This window comes from Aquarana catesbeiana, linkage group LG07 (assembly GCF_042186555.1).
Source record: "Aquarana catesbeiana isolate 2022-GZ linkage group LG07, ASM4218655v1, whole genome shotgun sequence".
Lineage (NCBI taxonomy): Eukaryota > Metazoa > Chordata > Amphibia > Anura > Ranidae > Aquarana > Aquarana catesbeiana.
Window position 1 is genome coordinate 285,124,771 of NC_133330.1, and position 12,545 is coordinate 285,137,315.

Consider the following 12,545-nt stretch of genomic DNA (forward strand, 5'->3'; position numbering starts at 1 on the left):
CTTTGTGTATGGACAGAGTCAGCTGACTCTGTCCATTCACATAACTGAAACATTGTAACCTCCTGTGGTTACGATGTCTCAGTTTATGAATGGAGAGGAGCCGCTGTCTTCTCTCCATTCATTTTCAGTGTAGCTGAGGCTGCAGAGAAAGGGACTGGGGAAACTCTATCCTCTGTCTCTTTCTCTGTCTCAAGGGGGAGATATCAGGGGTCTGTTAAGACCCCTGATATCTCACCAAAGCCCCCCAACAGGGCTGATTAAAAAAAAAAAACACAAAGTATTGCAATAAATAATAGAAAAAAAAAATTATTGTAAAAAATAATAAAAATATGCAGAAAATTATTGGTTAAACCCACAAGTGTATTTTCACCACTACTTTTCATATGTAATGGCTTTTCAAAATAACAAATGCAAAATAGAGACTGGGTAAAAGGTTTAGTGCAGCATAAAACTTTTGGTAAATAGTAGGGTTGTCCCGATACCAATACTAGTAAATAAAAAAAACACACAGACAGCGTCCACCCCTACATTGTAAAAAAAACAAAAAAAACCCACTGCCACATGACATTAAAAATAAAAGTATCGGTAATCGGTATCGGCGAGTACTTGAAAAAAAGTATCGGTACTTGTACTCGGTCTTAAAAAAGTGGTATCGGGACATCCCTAGTAAATAGTACATTTTTAGAGAGGTCTACTTATCAGACCAAAAAGAGGGCCAGCTTAAGAGGCAGGAGACACCGAGCAATTTGGTTCCAAAAGAAGGACAGTCTCTTAAAAAAAAAACAGTTGGGAGGCATGCCAGTTAATTCAGGGAATTCTAATGCATTGCTGGACTCAGGTGTTTGTACAACACTGTGATTGTACAATCTCTGTTAGACTCACAAACTACTCTGTAGTGCAAAGGCCTATCTGATTATATAAATTAAGTTGGTTGTCCACCTAGGCCCTCATGCTACATAGTTGTGGGTAAATCTAAAGTAGCTTAAAGTGGAGCTCCACCCAAAAAGGGGAAGTTCCACTTTAAGGCCTCCTTCCCTGCTCCTGTTTGTGAATTTGAGTTTTTGGGGAGGAGGGGGGAGCAGGTACCCAATTTTGACAGGTATGCGCTTCCACTTCCGCTCCAAGCGTCTAGGTGATCGAAAGCGGAAGTTCTCCTTACCCCCTCACTCCCGAAGTCTTTTGGGACACATGATAGGTCCCAGAAGAGTAGTGGGCACACCTGGGTGTGTAGCCGCAAGCTGTCACAGTCGGGTGCCCATAGTAAAGATGCTGGCGAGAGAGGACACAGGGAGAGAATATGGCTGGGGTGAGCACACCGCTGGATCATAGGAAGGGTGAGTGGCTGTTTATTAAAAGTCAGCAGCTAGAGTTTTTGTAGCTACTGACTTTTAATTTTCACTTAAGAGACTGGAGCTCCTCTTTAAACCAAGATTTCATAATCTAATTGCTAAGGCCCCGTTCACACCTATACGAATTAGATGCGGCTTACATCGCATCCAATTCGCAGGGCATTTTAAAATACCTTAATTTGAATGCATCTGGTTTACATATATGCGTTGCATTCGCACTTTGCATTGCCCAAAAAGCGTGTGCGTTTCTGGGCATTGCGGTGCGAATTACAAGCACATTATCTTCTATGGGAACGCATCTGATTTGCAGATGCATTCTGTTGTGAACGGGCATTCTCTCCTTCTCCTACACTATACCTCCCCCCTCTCCCTCCTCTCCCTGCTCAGCTGATGTGCAGATAGAATGGAGAGGCACCACTGAACAGCTGCTTTTTCTCTTCGCAGAGAAAATGTAACTGGAATTCGCACCGGACTGGTGTGAACCCGGCCTTTATGTTTAGCCAGCTTTTCAGGTTAGAAAAACCCTGCTGGAGGTGTTTGGCTGTGTTCCTCCACGGCTGCACAGGGGTTGATTTACTAAAACTGGAGAATGCAAAATCTGGTGCAGCTGTGCATAGAAACCAATCAGCTTCTAACTTCAATTTGTTCAATTAAGCTTTGGCAAAAAAAAAAAAAAAAATCTGGAAGCTTATCAGTTTCTTTTCAGAGCTGCACCAGAATTTGCACTCTCTAGTTTTAGTAAATTAATCCCACAGTTCCAATAAACATGTAAGAATGGGATCTCCAAGTTTCCAGGCATTCCTGCATTTCTGACCTTCAACTCTTTAGGCATTCCTACATCTCTGACCTCCAGCTTAAATCTATGGCTGGCTTAAAACAGAACTGTCATGATATAAATCCTATCTCCAGGCTCCTAAACAATTTTCCTATAATTTGAGGAGGACCATAAAACCAGAGAGTTCTGATATGCAAATAGCAAAACCAGATCCCATGGTCACCAACTTTATGTGACCTGATCCACTCATTACTGTTGACTAGTGAGAACGCTTATCACAGTGATGGACCAATAGAAGGTGGGTGAAGACCGCAGGATCTGGACATGGCATCTATATCAGATCACCACAATTTTCTGGGCACCTGAGTCACTTTACCAAGTATCAGAAGAAATGGTCAGGTGTGGAAGGTGGTTTCTATAGACTGAAACTGACAGATTAGCATTTCTACTTTGCTAACAGATTTCCTTCAATTCTGGCTGCTATGCAGAGTGTTTTTTTTGTTTGTTTGTTTTTTTTTTACAGCTTTAGAAAGGTTTTGCTCTTCCTCTTCCTGAGAGGAGGCAGTAGATACCTTACAGGTCATAAACAAAGGTCCTTAGATTTTGTCTATGTAGTTTACATTATATCCCTCTATTGGTACATTTCCATATTTAAAAAAAATACCATAACAAAGTAACAGTTGCAGCACTTTTTATTGTTTGCAAACAGCATCACAAAAGCGGTTACTGCCCTTTAAGTAGTCTGTTTTGGATCCTACCTAAGTATTTGAGAAATCCTGTCTAAGTCTGACAAATAGTTGTATCCCTATTTTAAAAAAAAATCACAAGTTCCTGCTGCATAATCCAGCCATTTCTCTGCTGCAGCTGTGATGTCCTCTGACACTTGTCTCCATGTTTTTCACCATTGCTCAGTGCAGAACGAGGTTGTGGCAGAATAAAACATGTTGAGGATGCTTTATTAGTGGGGCAGTTTATGTAACAGTGAGTGCAGACAACGGAATATTTCTTAACATACAGCAAGCAAATATTCATGTATATTTTACTCATAAAGAACATGACACCAACATTTTTTTTCCAACTGCATTCATCATATCCATAATATGGTCAGCCTCTCCCTAGAGAAATGTTCCCTTTTCCCTAGAAGAAACCTAGATCCTGTTTTTAGTTTAATAGGCTATTTTACAATTTTCTTATACAGAGGATTAGGATTCATTCACACCACAAAACACTTTCTTCCTGCAGTTTAATGTGGTTTACATCTAAATTAAACTTTATGCATAAATTTACATTTAACATGCATGTAAAAGAATGCACCTAAAACAAACAGCACGTCTTACAGAAAGGTGTGATTGTACCCTGAGGGCACATGTACTCTATTGCGTTTTATCACACGCATTACAACACATTAAAGCACTTCCCTATAATAAAAAATAGTGCCTGTCCCTACGTCAGCACAACATGCCCATTTTTTTCTACATTGTAGTGTGATGGGAGGCCCATAGAAGCACATTATAATGCAAATAACATGCATTATGATGTGTTGGCAATGGATATTTATAATCCTTGGTCAATTGCTGTTAACCCTATCCACTCCAAATTTTTAATTAAAAAACAAACAAAAAATGTGTATCAAAATGCATGTCAATGCAAAAAGATCTAAATGTGCCCTTAAATTATAAGTCATAACCATCCCTCATTTGGAGGAACTGTCTTTCTTTTGAAACACGTCCCTCCAGTGTACCGATCCTTATTAATAAATGTACTATTGAATTTAAAAATAAATGTAATGTGTATATATATATATATATATATATATATATATATATAATATATATTTCAAGGTATGGGAAGACAGCTTACACTGACAGTCTGCTGGAGCTCTGCATTGCACATGCGATCTGCTGATCATGGGTGCGATGCTTTTCAGGCTGCTGCTGCTGCAAAAAAATTTTACCTGCAAAGAAGAATGCTTTTTTTTTTTTAAGGTGAACTTATCCTGATAATATTTTAAGTTCAAACAAGCCACTAAGGCTAGGTTCACATCAATACGGTTGCAGATGATGTGGTTACAGCCACGTTTTGCATTTTTGAACATGCATTTTGATGCGTTTTTGCATGCGGTGTTCATGCGTTTTTTTTCTCCTTAACAAACTGTAAATAGCCAGTTGTTAAGGAAGCGGCCGCCGCCGAAGAGTTATTAGCTGTCAGCTAGGTTCCCCGCTGACAGCTGAATGTAAAAAAAAGAATTGCCAGCAAAGAATAAGAAAAAAACAGCATGGGGTCCCCCCCCAATCCATACCTGGCCCTTCAGGTCTGGTATGGATTTTGAGGGGAACCCCACAGCAAAATTTAAAACAATTTATTTATTTTTTTCTTTTGTCGGCAATTCTTTGTTTTGCATTCAGCTGTCAGCGGGGAACTCCACTGACATCTGATGACTCATTAGTTGTTAAGGATGTGGTGGCCGTCCACTCCTTAACAACAAGCTATTCACAGTTTGTTAAGGAGAACCCCGCTCCCCGCAAAAGGCATGTAAAAGCATATCAAAAACACAACAGTTGCGTTTTTGGTGCAGGTCCCTTGAATCCCTGACCCTTTCTAAAACACAATGTCTGAAAAACGCATAGATGCGAACATGTCCCATAAGAAATGGACTGTAGTGCGTTTTTGCAAACTGCTAAAGGCACTAAAAACACATAAGTGTGAACCTAGCCTTAAGGACCCTTTATGAATTCTATTTTATATGTTAACCCTCCCCTCGTGCTGAGGAGATGTGGTCTGTTATGGTTCGAGGAGGGGGGGGGGGGCGGCGGCGCAGGCTCATACTTCCCCTTTCTGGCCTGCCAGGCTGCATGCTTTGATTATTTATACATATAATCATGTATATATATGCTCTGTCTTTTATTTTGGAGGTGGGGGGGGAGGCACGCCATTTTTTTTGTTTCAATTTTTTTTTTTTTTTTTTACTGACAGGCTCCTTTGTTAACATTCTGTTGACAGCTGGTTATCCCTGACTGACAGCAGGGATAAGTCGCTGGTTGTTAGGACACCGACAGGGCCGGCTCCCTAACAAGCTATAAAAACATGTCAAAAATGCATGTACATGCATTTTTGGTGCATTTCCATTAAAGCCTATGGAGCAAAAATCGCTGCAACCGCACCAAAGTAGCACCTAACCCTTTTCAAAAAATGCACCGCGCTGTTCTGCATTGATGTGAACAGGAGCCATAGAGAATAATGTGATTTTCCTTAGCATGCGCTTCTGAGCGACTCAAGTCACATTGGAGATTGCACTAGTGTAAACCAGGCCTAAGAAAAATGAATAGCCTGATTCATTTTTAAATGATTTTTCTAGAAGGTTTTGTAGGTTGTTACTTTTTACTACTTTTTTTTATTTATAATTTTGTAAATGTGCTTTATGTTCCCATAACCTGTACACTTACATTGTGTTCTTGGTTTTATTTTTGTTCATAAACAGCCCTGTGCTACTGCTGAATGTACATGCATACCAATTAATTCAGATTTATGCAGGTTTACAAGGCAGATGACTATAATGTTAATACAGCAACCCAGGAAGCCGAGAATAAAACTACAAGGGGCGTACAGTCATTAGTATAAGCCTACAGACAATTTATAAAAGCAGGAACACAAAATAAAATATTCACTGTCATAAGTAAATGGTTTCGCTACTGGATTTGTCTACTAAGGCTCGATTCACACCTATGCATGTTGCTTTTGAGCGTTTTTGGAGGTTTTTTTTTCATGCTTGGCACGTTTTTGAGCCGCGTTTTTGCCGCGTTTTTACCGCGATTTGCGTTTTGCGTTTTTTTTTTTTTTTTCTTTTTTTTTTACAGTCTTAAAAAAAAATTACAAAAAAAAAAAAATAAAAAAAAAAAAAAAAAAAAACGGCAAAAACGCACCAAAAACGCACCAAAAACGCATCAAAAACTCTGCAAAAACGGTGCACTTGCGTTTTTGATGCTTGTCCATTGAAAACCATTACATGCAAAACGCTGCTTTTTGCATGAAAAAAAGTCCCCGACCCTTTCCAAAAACGCAGAGATACAAAAAAGCATTGATGTGAACATGTTCCATAGGAACCCATGTTAAAAAATTCCCGTGCATTTCTGCAAAATGCAAAATGCATCAAAAAACGCGCTAGTGTGAATGGGGCCTTAGAGTGACTGAAAATGTATAAGCCGGCTTTATTTCTCCTGTGCTCTTTAAAGATTTTTTTTTTTTGTTTAGCACATGGTTATTCTGTATATTCACTCCTGTGCTCTAAAGTGGGGTACACGCTATAAGAAAATCGGGCGAATGATCATCCGATTTTCCTCATTCTTTCACAGCAAATCGGAACTGATGAACGAAAATTCATACAAAATTTCTCGTATGACAAATACTTTTTTTTGTTGTTTATTGCTTCTGAGTCTCGCTTTTCTGATTTTCTTGTACAAAAATCTTAAGAAAACGGTACACATTAAACAAAAATCATTTGTTCCCGTACGTGAAAAATTTTGGAGTTTGTACCTTTAGGAATTTTCGTACAAAAATCGACTGCCGAAAGTTGTGTACACACTACATGAAAATCGTACAAAAGTTCCTCGGATGATAATGTTCACCAAATTTTCTTAGGAAAGAAACATACACATAGGTGTTTAGGAGCCTTATGTCCTACTTTTTACATGGTTCATATTTATTTGGGCATGGTCTAATAAATTGGTGGGACTGTTCAACAACTGTGGACCACCATACAAATCCCACGAGCAGTAAGGCTGGTTAAAGAAGAACTCAAAGAACTAAAGAGGTTAACAATGATTTGTGTAACCATTAGTGGGATTATGATTGAAGGGTGGAAGATGATTGGAGGAATTCCAAGTTAGACTTTACTAGACATGTGCAGAGCTGTGTTTAGTTTTGTATAGAATTTGTTATTTTACTAATTTTGTTTTATTGATTTGTTTCAGAATGCGTTTAGTTTGGTTTAGTTTATTCATTTCTAACAAATTCCGAATTTTTGGAACATTTCGAATTCGGATTGGTTGAAAAATGATTGACTGATTGGAATTCTGTGTGAAGAATAGCTGGTTGTTCAGGAGTGGGCCAGGAAGCCAGCCGCGGCATCCTTAACATTCAATGACTCATCAGCTGTCAGCGGGCTTCCCCGCTGACAGATGAATGTAAACAAAATAATGCCAAAATAAAAAATTCAGGAAATAAAAATAACATGTGGACCCCCCCTCCCCCCCAATCCATGCCAGTCCTTTCTGATCTGGTATGGCTTATAAGGGGAACCCCATGCCAAAGTAAAAAAAATGGCGTGGGGTACCCCCTGAGAGTCATACCAAACCCTTATCTGAGTATGCAGCCCGACAGACCAGGAAAGAGGGGGGGATGAGCGAGCCTGGTCGATGATGTCACAAGTAGGCAGGATCACCCACTGACTTCATCAGGTGACTCTGCCCCTAAGCTTTTTAAGAAATGTTAGACGCTGAAGCAGGCAGCCAGCGGTAGCCTTCGCCAAGACTGCGTTAGAATTTGAAGCGTTCCAAAAATTTGGCATTCATTAGAAAACGAATATATGAAACGAAAATAAATAAATTTTAATGAAATGTGTTACTATTTCATTCGGAGATTTACTTACATCCAAATCTCCGAATAAACAAAAATTTGTCTGAGTTTATATTTGGACCGAAATGAATTGCACATGTCTAGCCATTTAAGGACCAGCCTCGTTTTGGATTTTAGGTGTTTACATGTTTAAAACAGGTTTTTTTGCTAGAAAATTACTTAGAACCCCCAAACATTATATGTTTTTTTTTCCTAACACCCTAGAGAAAAAAAGGGCGGTCGTTGCAATACTTTTTTTTGCACTGTATTTGCGCAGTGGTCTTATGGAAAAAATTCACTTTTTTGAATAAAAAAATAAGACAACAGTAAAGTTAGCCCATTTTTTTATATTGTGAAATATAATGTTACTCCAAGTAAATTGATACCCAACATGTCACGCTTCAAAATTGCGCCCGCTCGTGGAATGGTGTCAAACTTTTACCCTCAAAAATCTCCATAGGCGACGGTTAAAAAATTCTACATGTTGCATGTTTTGCGTTACAGAGGAGGTCTAGGGCTAGAATTATTGCTCTCCCTCTACCAGTCACGACGATATCTCACATGTGTGGTTTGACCACCATTTTCATATGCGGGTGCTTTTGCGTATGCGTTCGCTTCTGCACGCGAGCTCGTCGGGACGGGGGGTTTTTAAAAAATTTTTTTTTTCAATTTTTATTATTTATTTTACATTATTTTATTTATTTTTACACTGTTTAAAAAAAAAATGGTGCCACTTTTATTCCTATTACAAGGAATGTAAACATCCCTTGTAATAGAAAAAAGCATGACAGGACCTCTTAAATATGAGATCTGGGGTCAAAAAGACCTCAGATCTCATATTTACACTAAAATGCAATTAAAAAAAAAAAAAAGTCATTTAAAAAAATATTATGCCTTTAAGAGGCGTGGGTGGAAGTGACGTTTTGACGTCGCTTCCGCCCAGCAGTGTCATGGGGACGAGTGGGCGCCATCTTAGCCTCACTCATCTCCAGGCACAGAAGGGAGATGGACGCGAGGGGGGGCCCTCTCCCGCCACCGATACAAGTGATCTCACGGCGAATCTGCCGCAGGGACCACTTTTATCAGAAAGCCGCCCGCCGCACGAAAATGGGGATACCGGGGTTATGGCAGCTAGCTGCTGCCATAACAACGATATCCGCCGCCAAAGTTTGGACGTACATCGGCGTGCGGCGGTCAGGAAGTGGCTAGACTTTACAGACTTTATTGTAGGAATCTTTCAGGACAACAAGCCTACTTGCTATGGTCAGGACATCCTATTGGTGCTATACATGATGGCCTCCTACTAAGGACCAGTCAGCCCAGACTTTATTAGGCTTGCTGTCCTGGAAGATTATTGAAGGAATGATGTTTCAGTGAAAGCATGAGAAAACAACTCAGAAAGATGTGCATCATGGTTGGCATTGCTGTCTTCTACACTCCTTCCTGCTTAATATTCTAGCTCCCAGATCACTCAGGACTACGGTTTCATGTCTAGATTTGGTCCTTGATGAATATGCATTAAATGATAACGTTTATCTGCCTGCCTGTTAGGAACTGATTGTGGATGCAGAGGACACATGGATCCGACTGGAGGGTCTGCTTGAGAGTACAGAATACAATGTCACTTTACTATCAGTACTGGATGGAGAACGAAGTGCTGTCACTCACACAGTCTTCACTACAGGTCAGTGTTCCTCAATGACACATGGAATTCATCATTCCTCTAACATATGCTTGTACTACAGAGCTGTCAACTCTGTTGTGAGGGACATTCCCTGAGGACAGCGCTGGTTAAACAGCATGCAGTTAATCAGCTCCACAGTCATTTTCAGGTATACCGTAAAGAAATGACTTCTAGAAAATGATTGCAGGCTGATGGTGGAGGCTAGTCTCATTTTCTATTATCCCTATTATGTACCTTGGTTTTAATCATCAGTTCTGCACTGCACATCAAATACATTTCATAACGTCAAGGCACATCTTAGGAGAGTATCATAGCGAATATATAATCCTTTTCCATTTCGTTTTACATTTCCATGTGAAGGTGATCAATTTAATATGCGTATAATCTTCAAACATATGTACAGAGGGGCAGACATATTTACTTTTTACATATGTAGGTTCTTTTTCCTACTTAGGAGTGCTGCATAGTGACTAACTGAGCTACTGTTTCTCTCAGTCAAATCAGACTGATTTAAATAAATAATTCTGATATCACCACCAGAGTTCACAGGTCCAGGCATTTGACACAGGCAAAGCCAAGTAAAGGCATGGAGTGCAGATTTGGCCATGTTTCCATACGCCTGGGCTACCTGAGATTTAGGTCAGACTAGACTTGTGTGACCAAAGGCTTAAAAAAATAAAATTAAAATAAACATTTGTTTAAAAAAAAAATAATTCAAGCAGTGGTGTAAGGCTAGCCATACACATACAGAGGTTGTTTTTCTAAAGGCATGCACTTTGCAAGTGCTCTTACACTCCTCAAGGGTATTTGCTCCAGAGATTAGTGAATGAGGGAAAGCTTTTCTGACTTCCATCTTCCAATCATGTGCAAAATGCTGTTTTTTTTTTTTGTTTTTTTCCTTGCATGTGATTGGGTATACTTTACAAAGTGAAGCTTCACCTTTTTTATGAAGTTTCGGAGCAAATGCCCTTGCAGAGCACAACTGCACTTGAAAAGTGCACAGTCTATTTGTCTTTAGTACATCAACCCCTGTAATTGTCTGGCTAGCTTTACACCACTGCTTACATTTTTTTCAGATTTCTCTCATTTGGGCCTGAACAAAAGAGATCAAGAAAATCCCCCATCCACATTAAACAGCATGGATGGAGGAATTTCCCCTACCGGCTGTTGTATTGTGACAACTGCTACTCACACAATTGTCAGAATACCCGAACAGTGACTGTATATGATTGGCTACAGTCACTGTTAAGCTAAGAATTTTCTGGCCAGCCCTTTTAAATTTTCAGATCAAAGTTTGTTGAGTCAGGTGGTGTTGACGTCCACTCCATTATGCATTATTCAGCTGAAATTCAAGCTATGTATGGTCAGCATAGCTATAGACATGTTGCTATGGGACTCCCTGCTGCAAAGGGGCTTGAACTTGAGAAGGGGGTCTCAATATGGTTTTTTTAAGGCCTTCATTCCAGAAGAACTAATGTCAGATGCACAGGGACATACATTTGGATCATACAGCTGCTATTCACAGATGTTCTTTGCATACCTCTTACCTGTGAGTAGATTTATTGCCTTCAGAGCTCATGGTTATCCATGCCAGTACTTTTATTTTAAAGAACTCTCACTTAATTTTTCTTTTCAGTATTCTGACACCTCCCCCTGCCACCCCATCCCTTTGAATCCCTCTTGGCTCCACTTGGCTCAGGCAAAGTACCATTTATAAAGCAACTGTCTCCTTTCTAGCTACATCGCTAAACGACTGCAGGGTCATCTGTCCAACCTCAAAGGTAGGCTTACAAAGCACACAGGAAAATGGGACAAAGTACTCTCATAGTGTCTTCTCTACAATTTAAAAACATTTGTATTAAATGATAAGTTCACATTTTGGAGTATATTACACATTACACCCATATGTAGGATGTAACGTGTAACATGTTCCAGTACCCCCCACCCACACACACACACTTCTCCCCGCACCCCCTGTCACTATTTAAAAACTGCACAGCTGTACCGGACTCCACCCACACAGTCACATAATTCATTCACAGTGGTCTGTGAATAAATGAACTACAAGTCCTGTTTTCCACCGCGGCAGGTGGCTGGTAGTTCTCTATGATCTGTGAGGGTGCTGAGGGTGCTGATGGACTCTCTCATAGTTCATTCACAAGTCCCGCAACTTTCAGAGAAACAGTTTGTACAGAGGTACAGCCTGAAACCAATAGGGTTTGTCTGCAGAAACCTGACATTGCATCCCTGGTTGCAGTGGTCTTCAGGCTTCTGCAGGCTTCTCCCAAACCGCAAACGGGACTTCTTATGGCTTTCTTTCAACAATGGTTTTCTTCTTGCCACTTTTTCATATAGGTCAGATTTGTGGAGTGCACGACTAATAGTTGTCCTGTGGACAGGTTCTCCCACTTGGGCTGTGGATCTCTGCAACTCCTCCAGAGTTACTATGAGCCTATTGGCTGCTTCTCTGATCAATGCTCTCCTTGACTGGCCTGTCAGTTTAGGTGGACGGCCATGTCTTGTATGTTTGCTTTTGTGCCATACTCTTTCCATTTTCGGATGATGGATTGAACAGTGCTCCGTCAGATGTTCAAAACTTGGAATATTTTTTTATAACCTAACCCTGCTTTAAACTTCTCCACAACTTTATCCCTGACCTGTCTGGTGTGTTCCTTGGCCTTCATGATGCTGTTTGTCCATTAAGGTTCTCAAACAAACCTCTGAGGGCTTCACAGAACAGCTATATTTATCCTGAGATTAAATTACACACAGGTGGACTCTATTTACTAATTAGTTGACTTCTGAAGGCAATTGGTTCCACTGGATTTTAGTTAGGGGTATTAGAGTAAAGGGGTCTGAATACAAATGCACGTGTAGCAATAACTCACGGTGGAGCAGCTGATTTAAAGTGGGCTGTTTCCGTCACCTTTTTACCTGTAGTTTAACCAACACCAGATTTAGAGTCCACGTTGAACTTATCATCTAACAATGTAGGCACCAGTCACTTTATGACCATCTCCGCAGCAGTTGTAGTAGGCCCCAGGCAGACTTCTGGGCCCACCCACACGCTGCAGCATCGCAGTCCTCTGGGCCGGAGGACCACGAGGTAGGACTCCTAGCACATACC

General features: G+C 40.3%; 1 protein-coding gene across 3 annotated transcripts in view; it reads left to right on the forward strand.

Annotated features, from left to right (window-relative positions):
- Positions 1–12,545, forward strand: part of TNR (tenascin R) — a 932,265-nt gene that overhangs the window by 846,819 nt on the left and 72,901 nt on the right. For all 3 annotated transcript variants that reach the window (XM_073593414.1, XM_073593413.1, XM_073593415.1), the window contains one exon: positions 9,286–9,418. In XM_073593414.1, the coding sequence (XP_073449515.1) occupies positions 9,286–9,418 (133 nt within the window). The remainder of the gene's footprint in view (positions 1–9,285; positions 9,419–12,545) is intronic.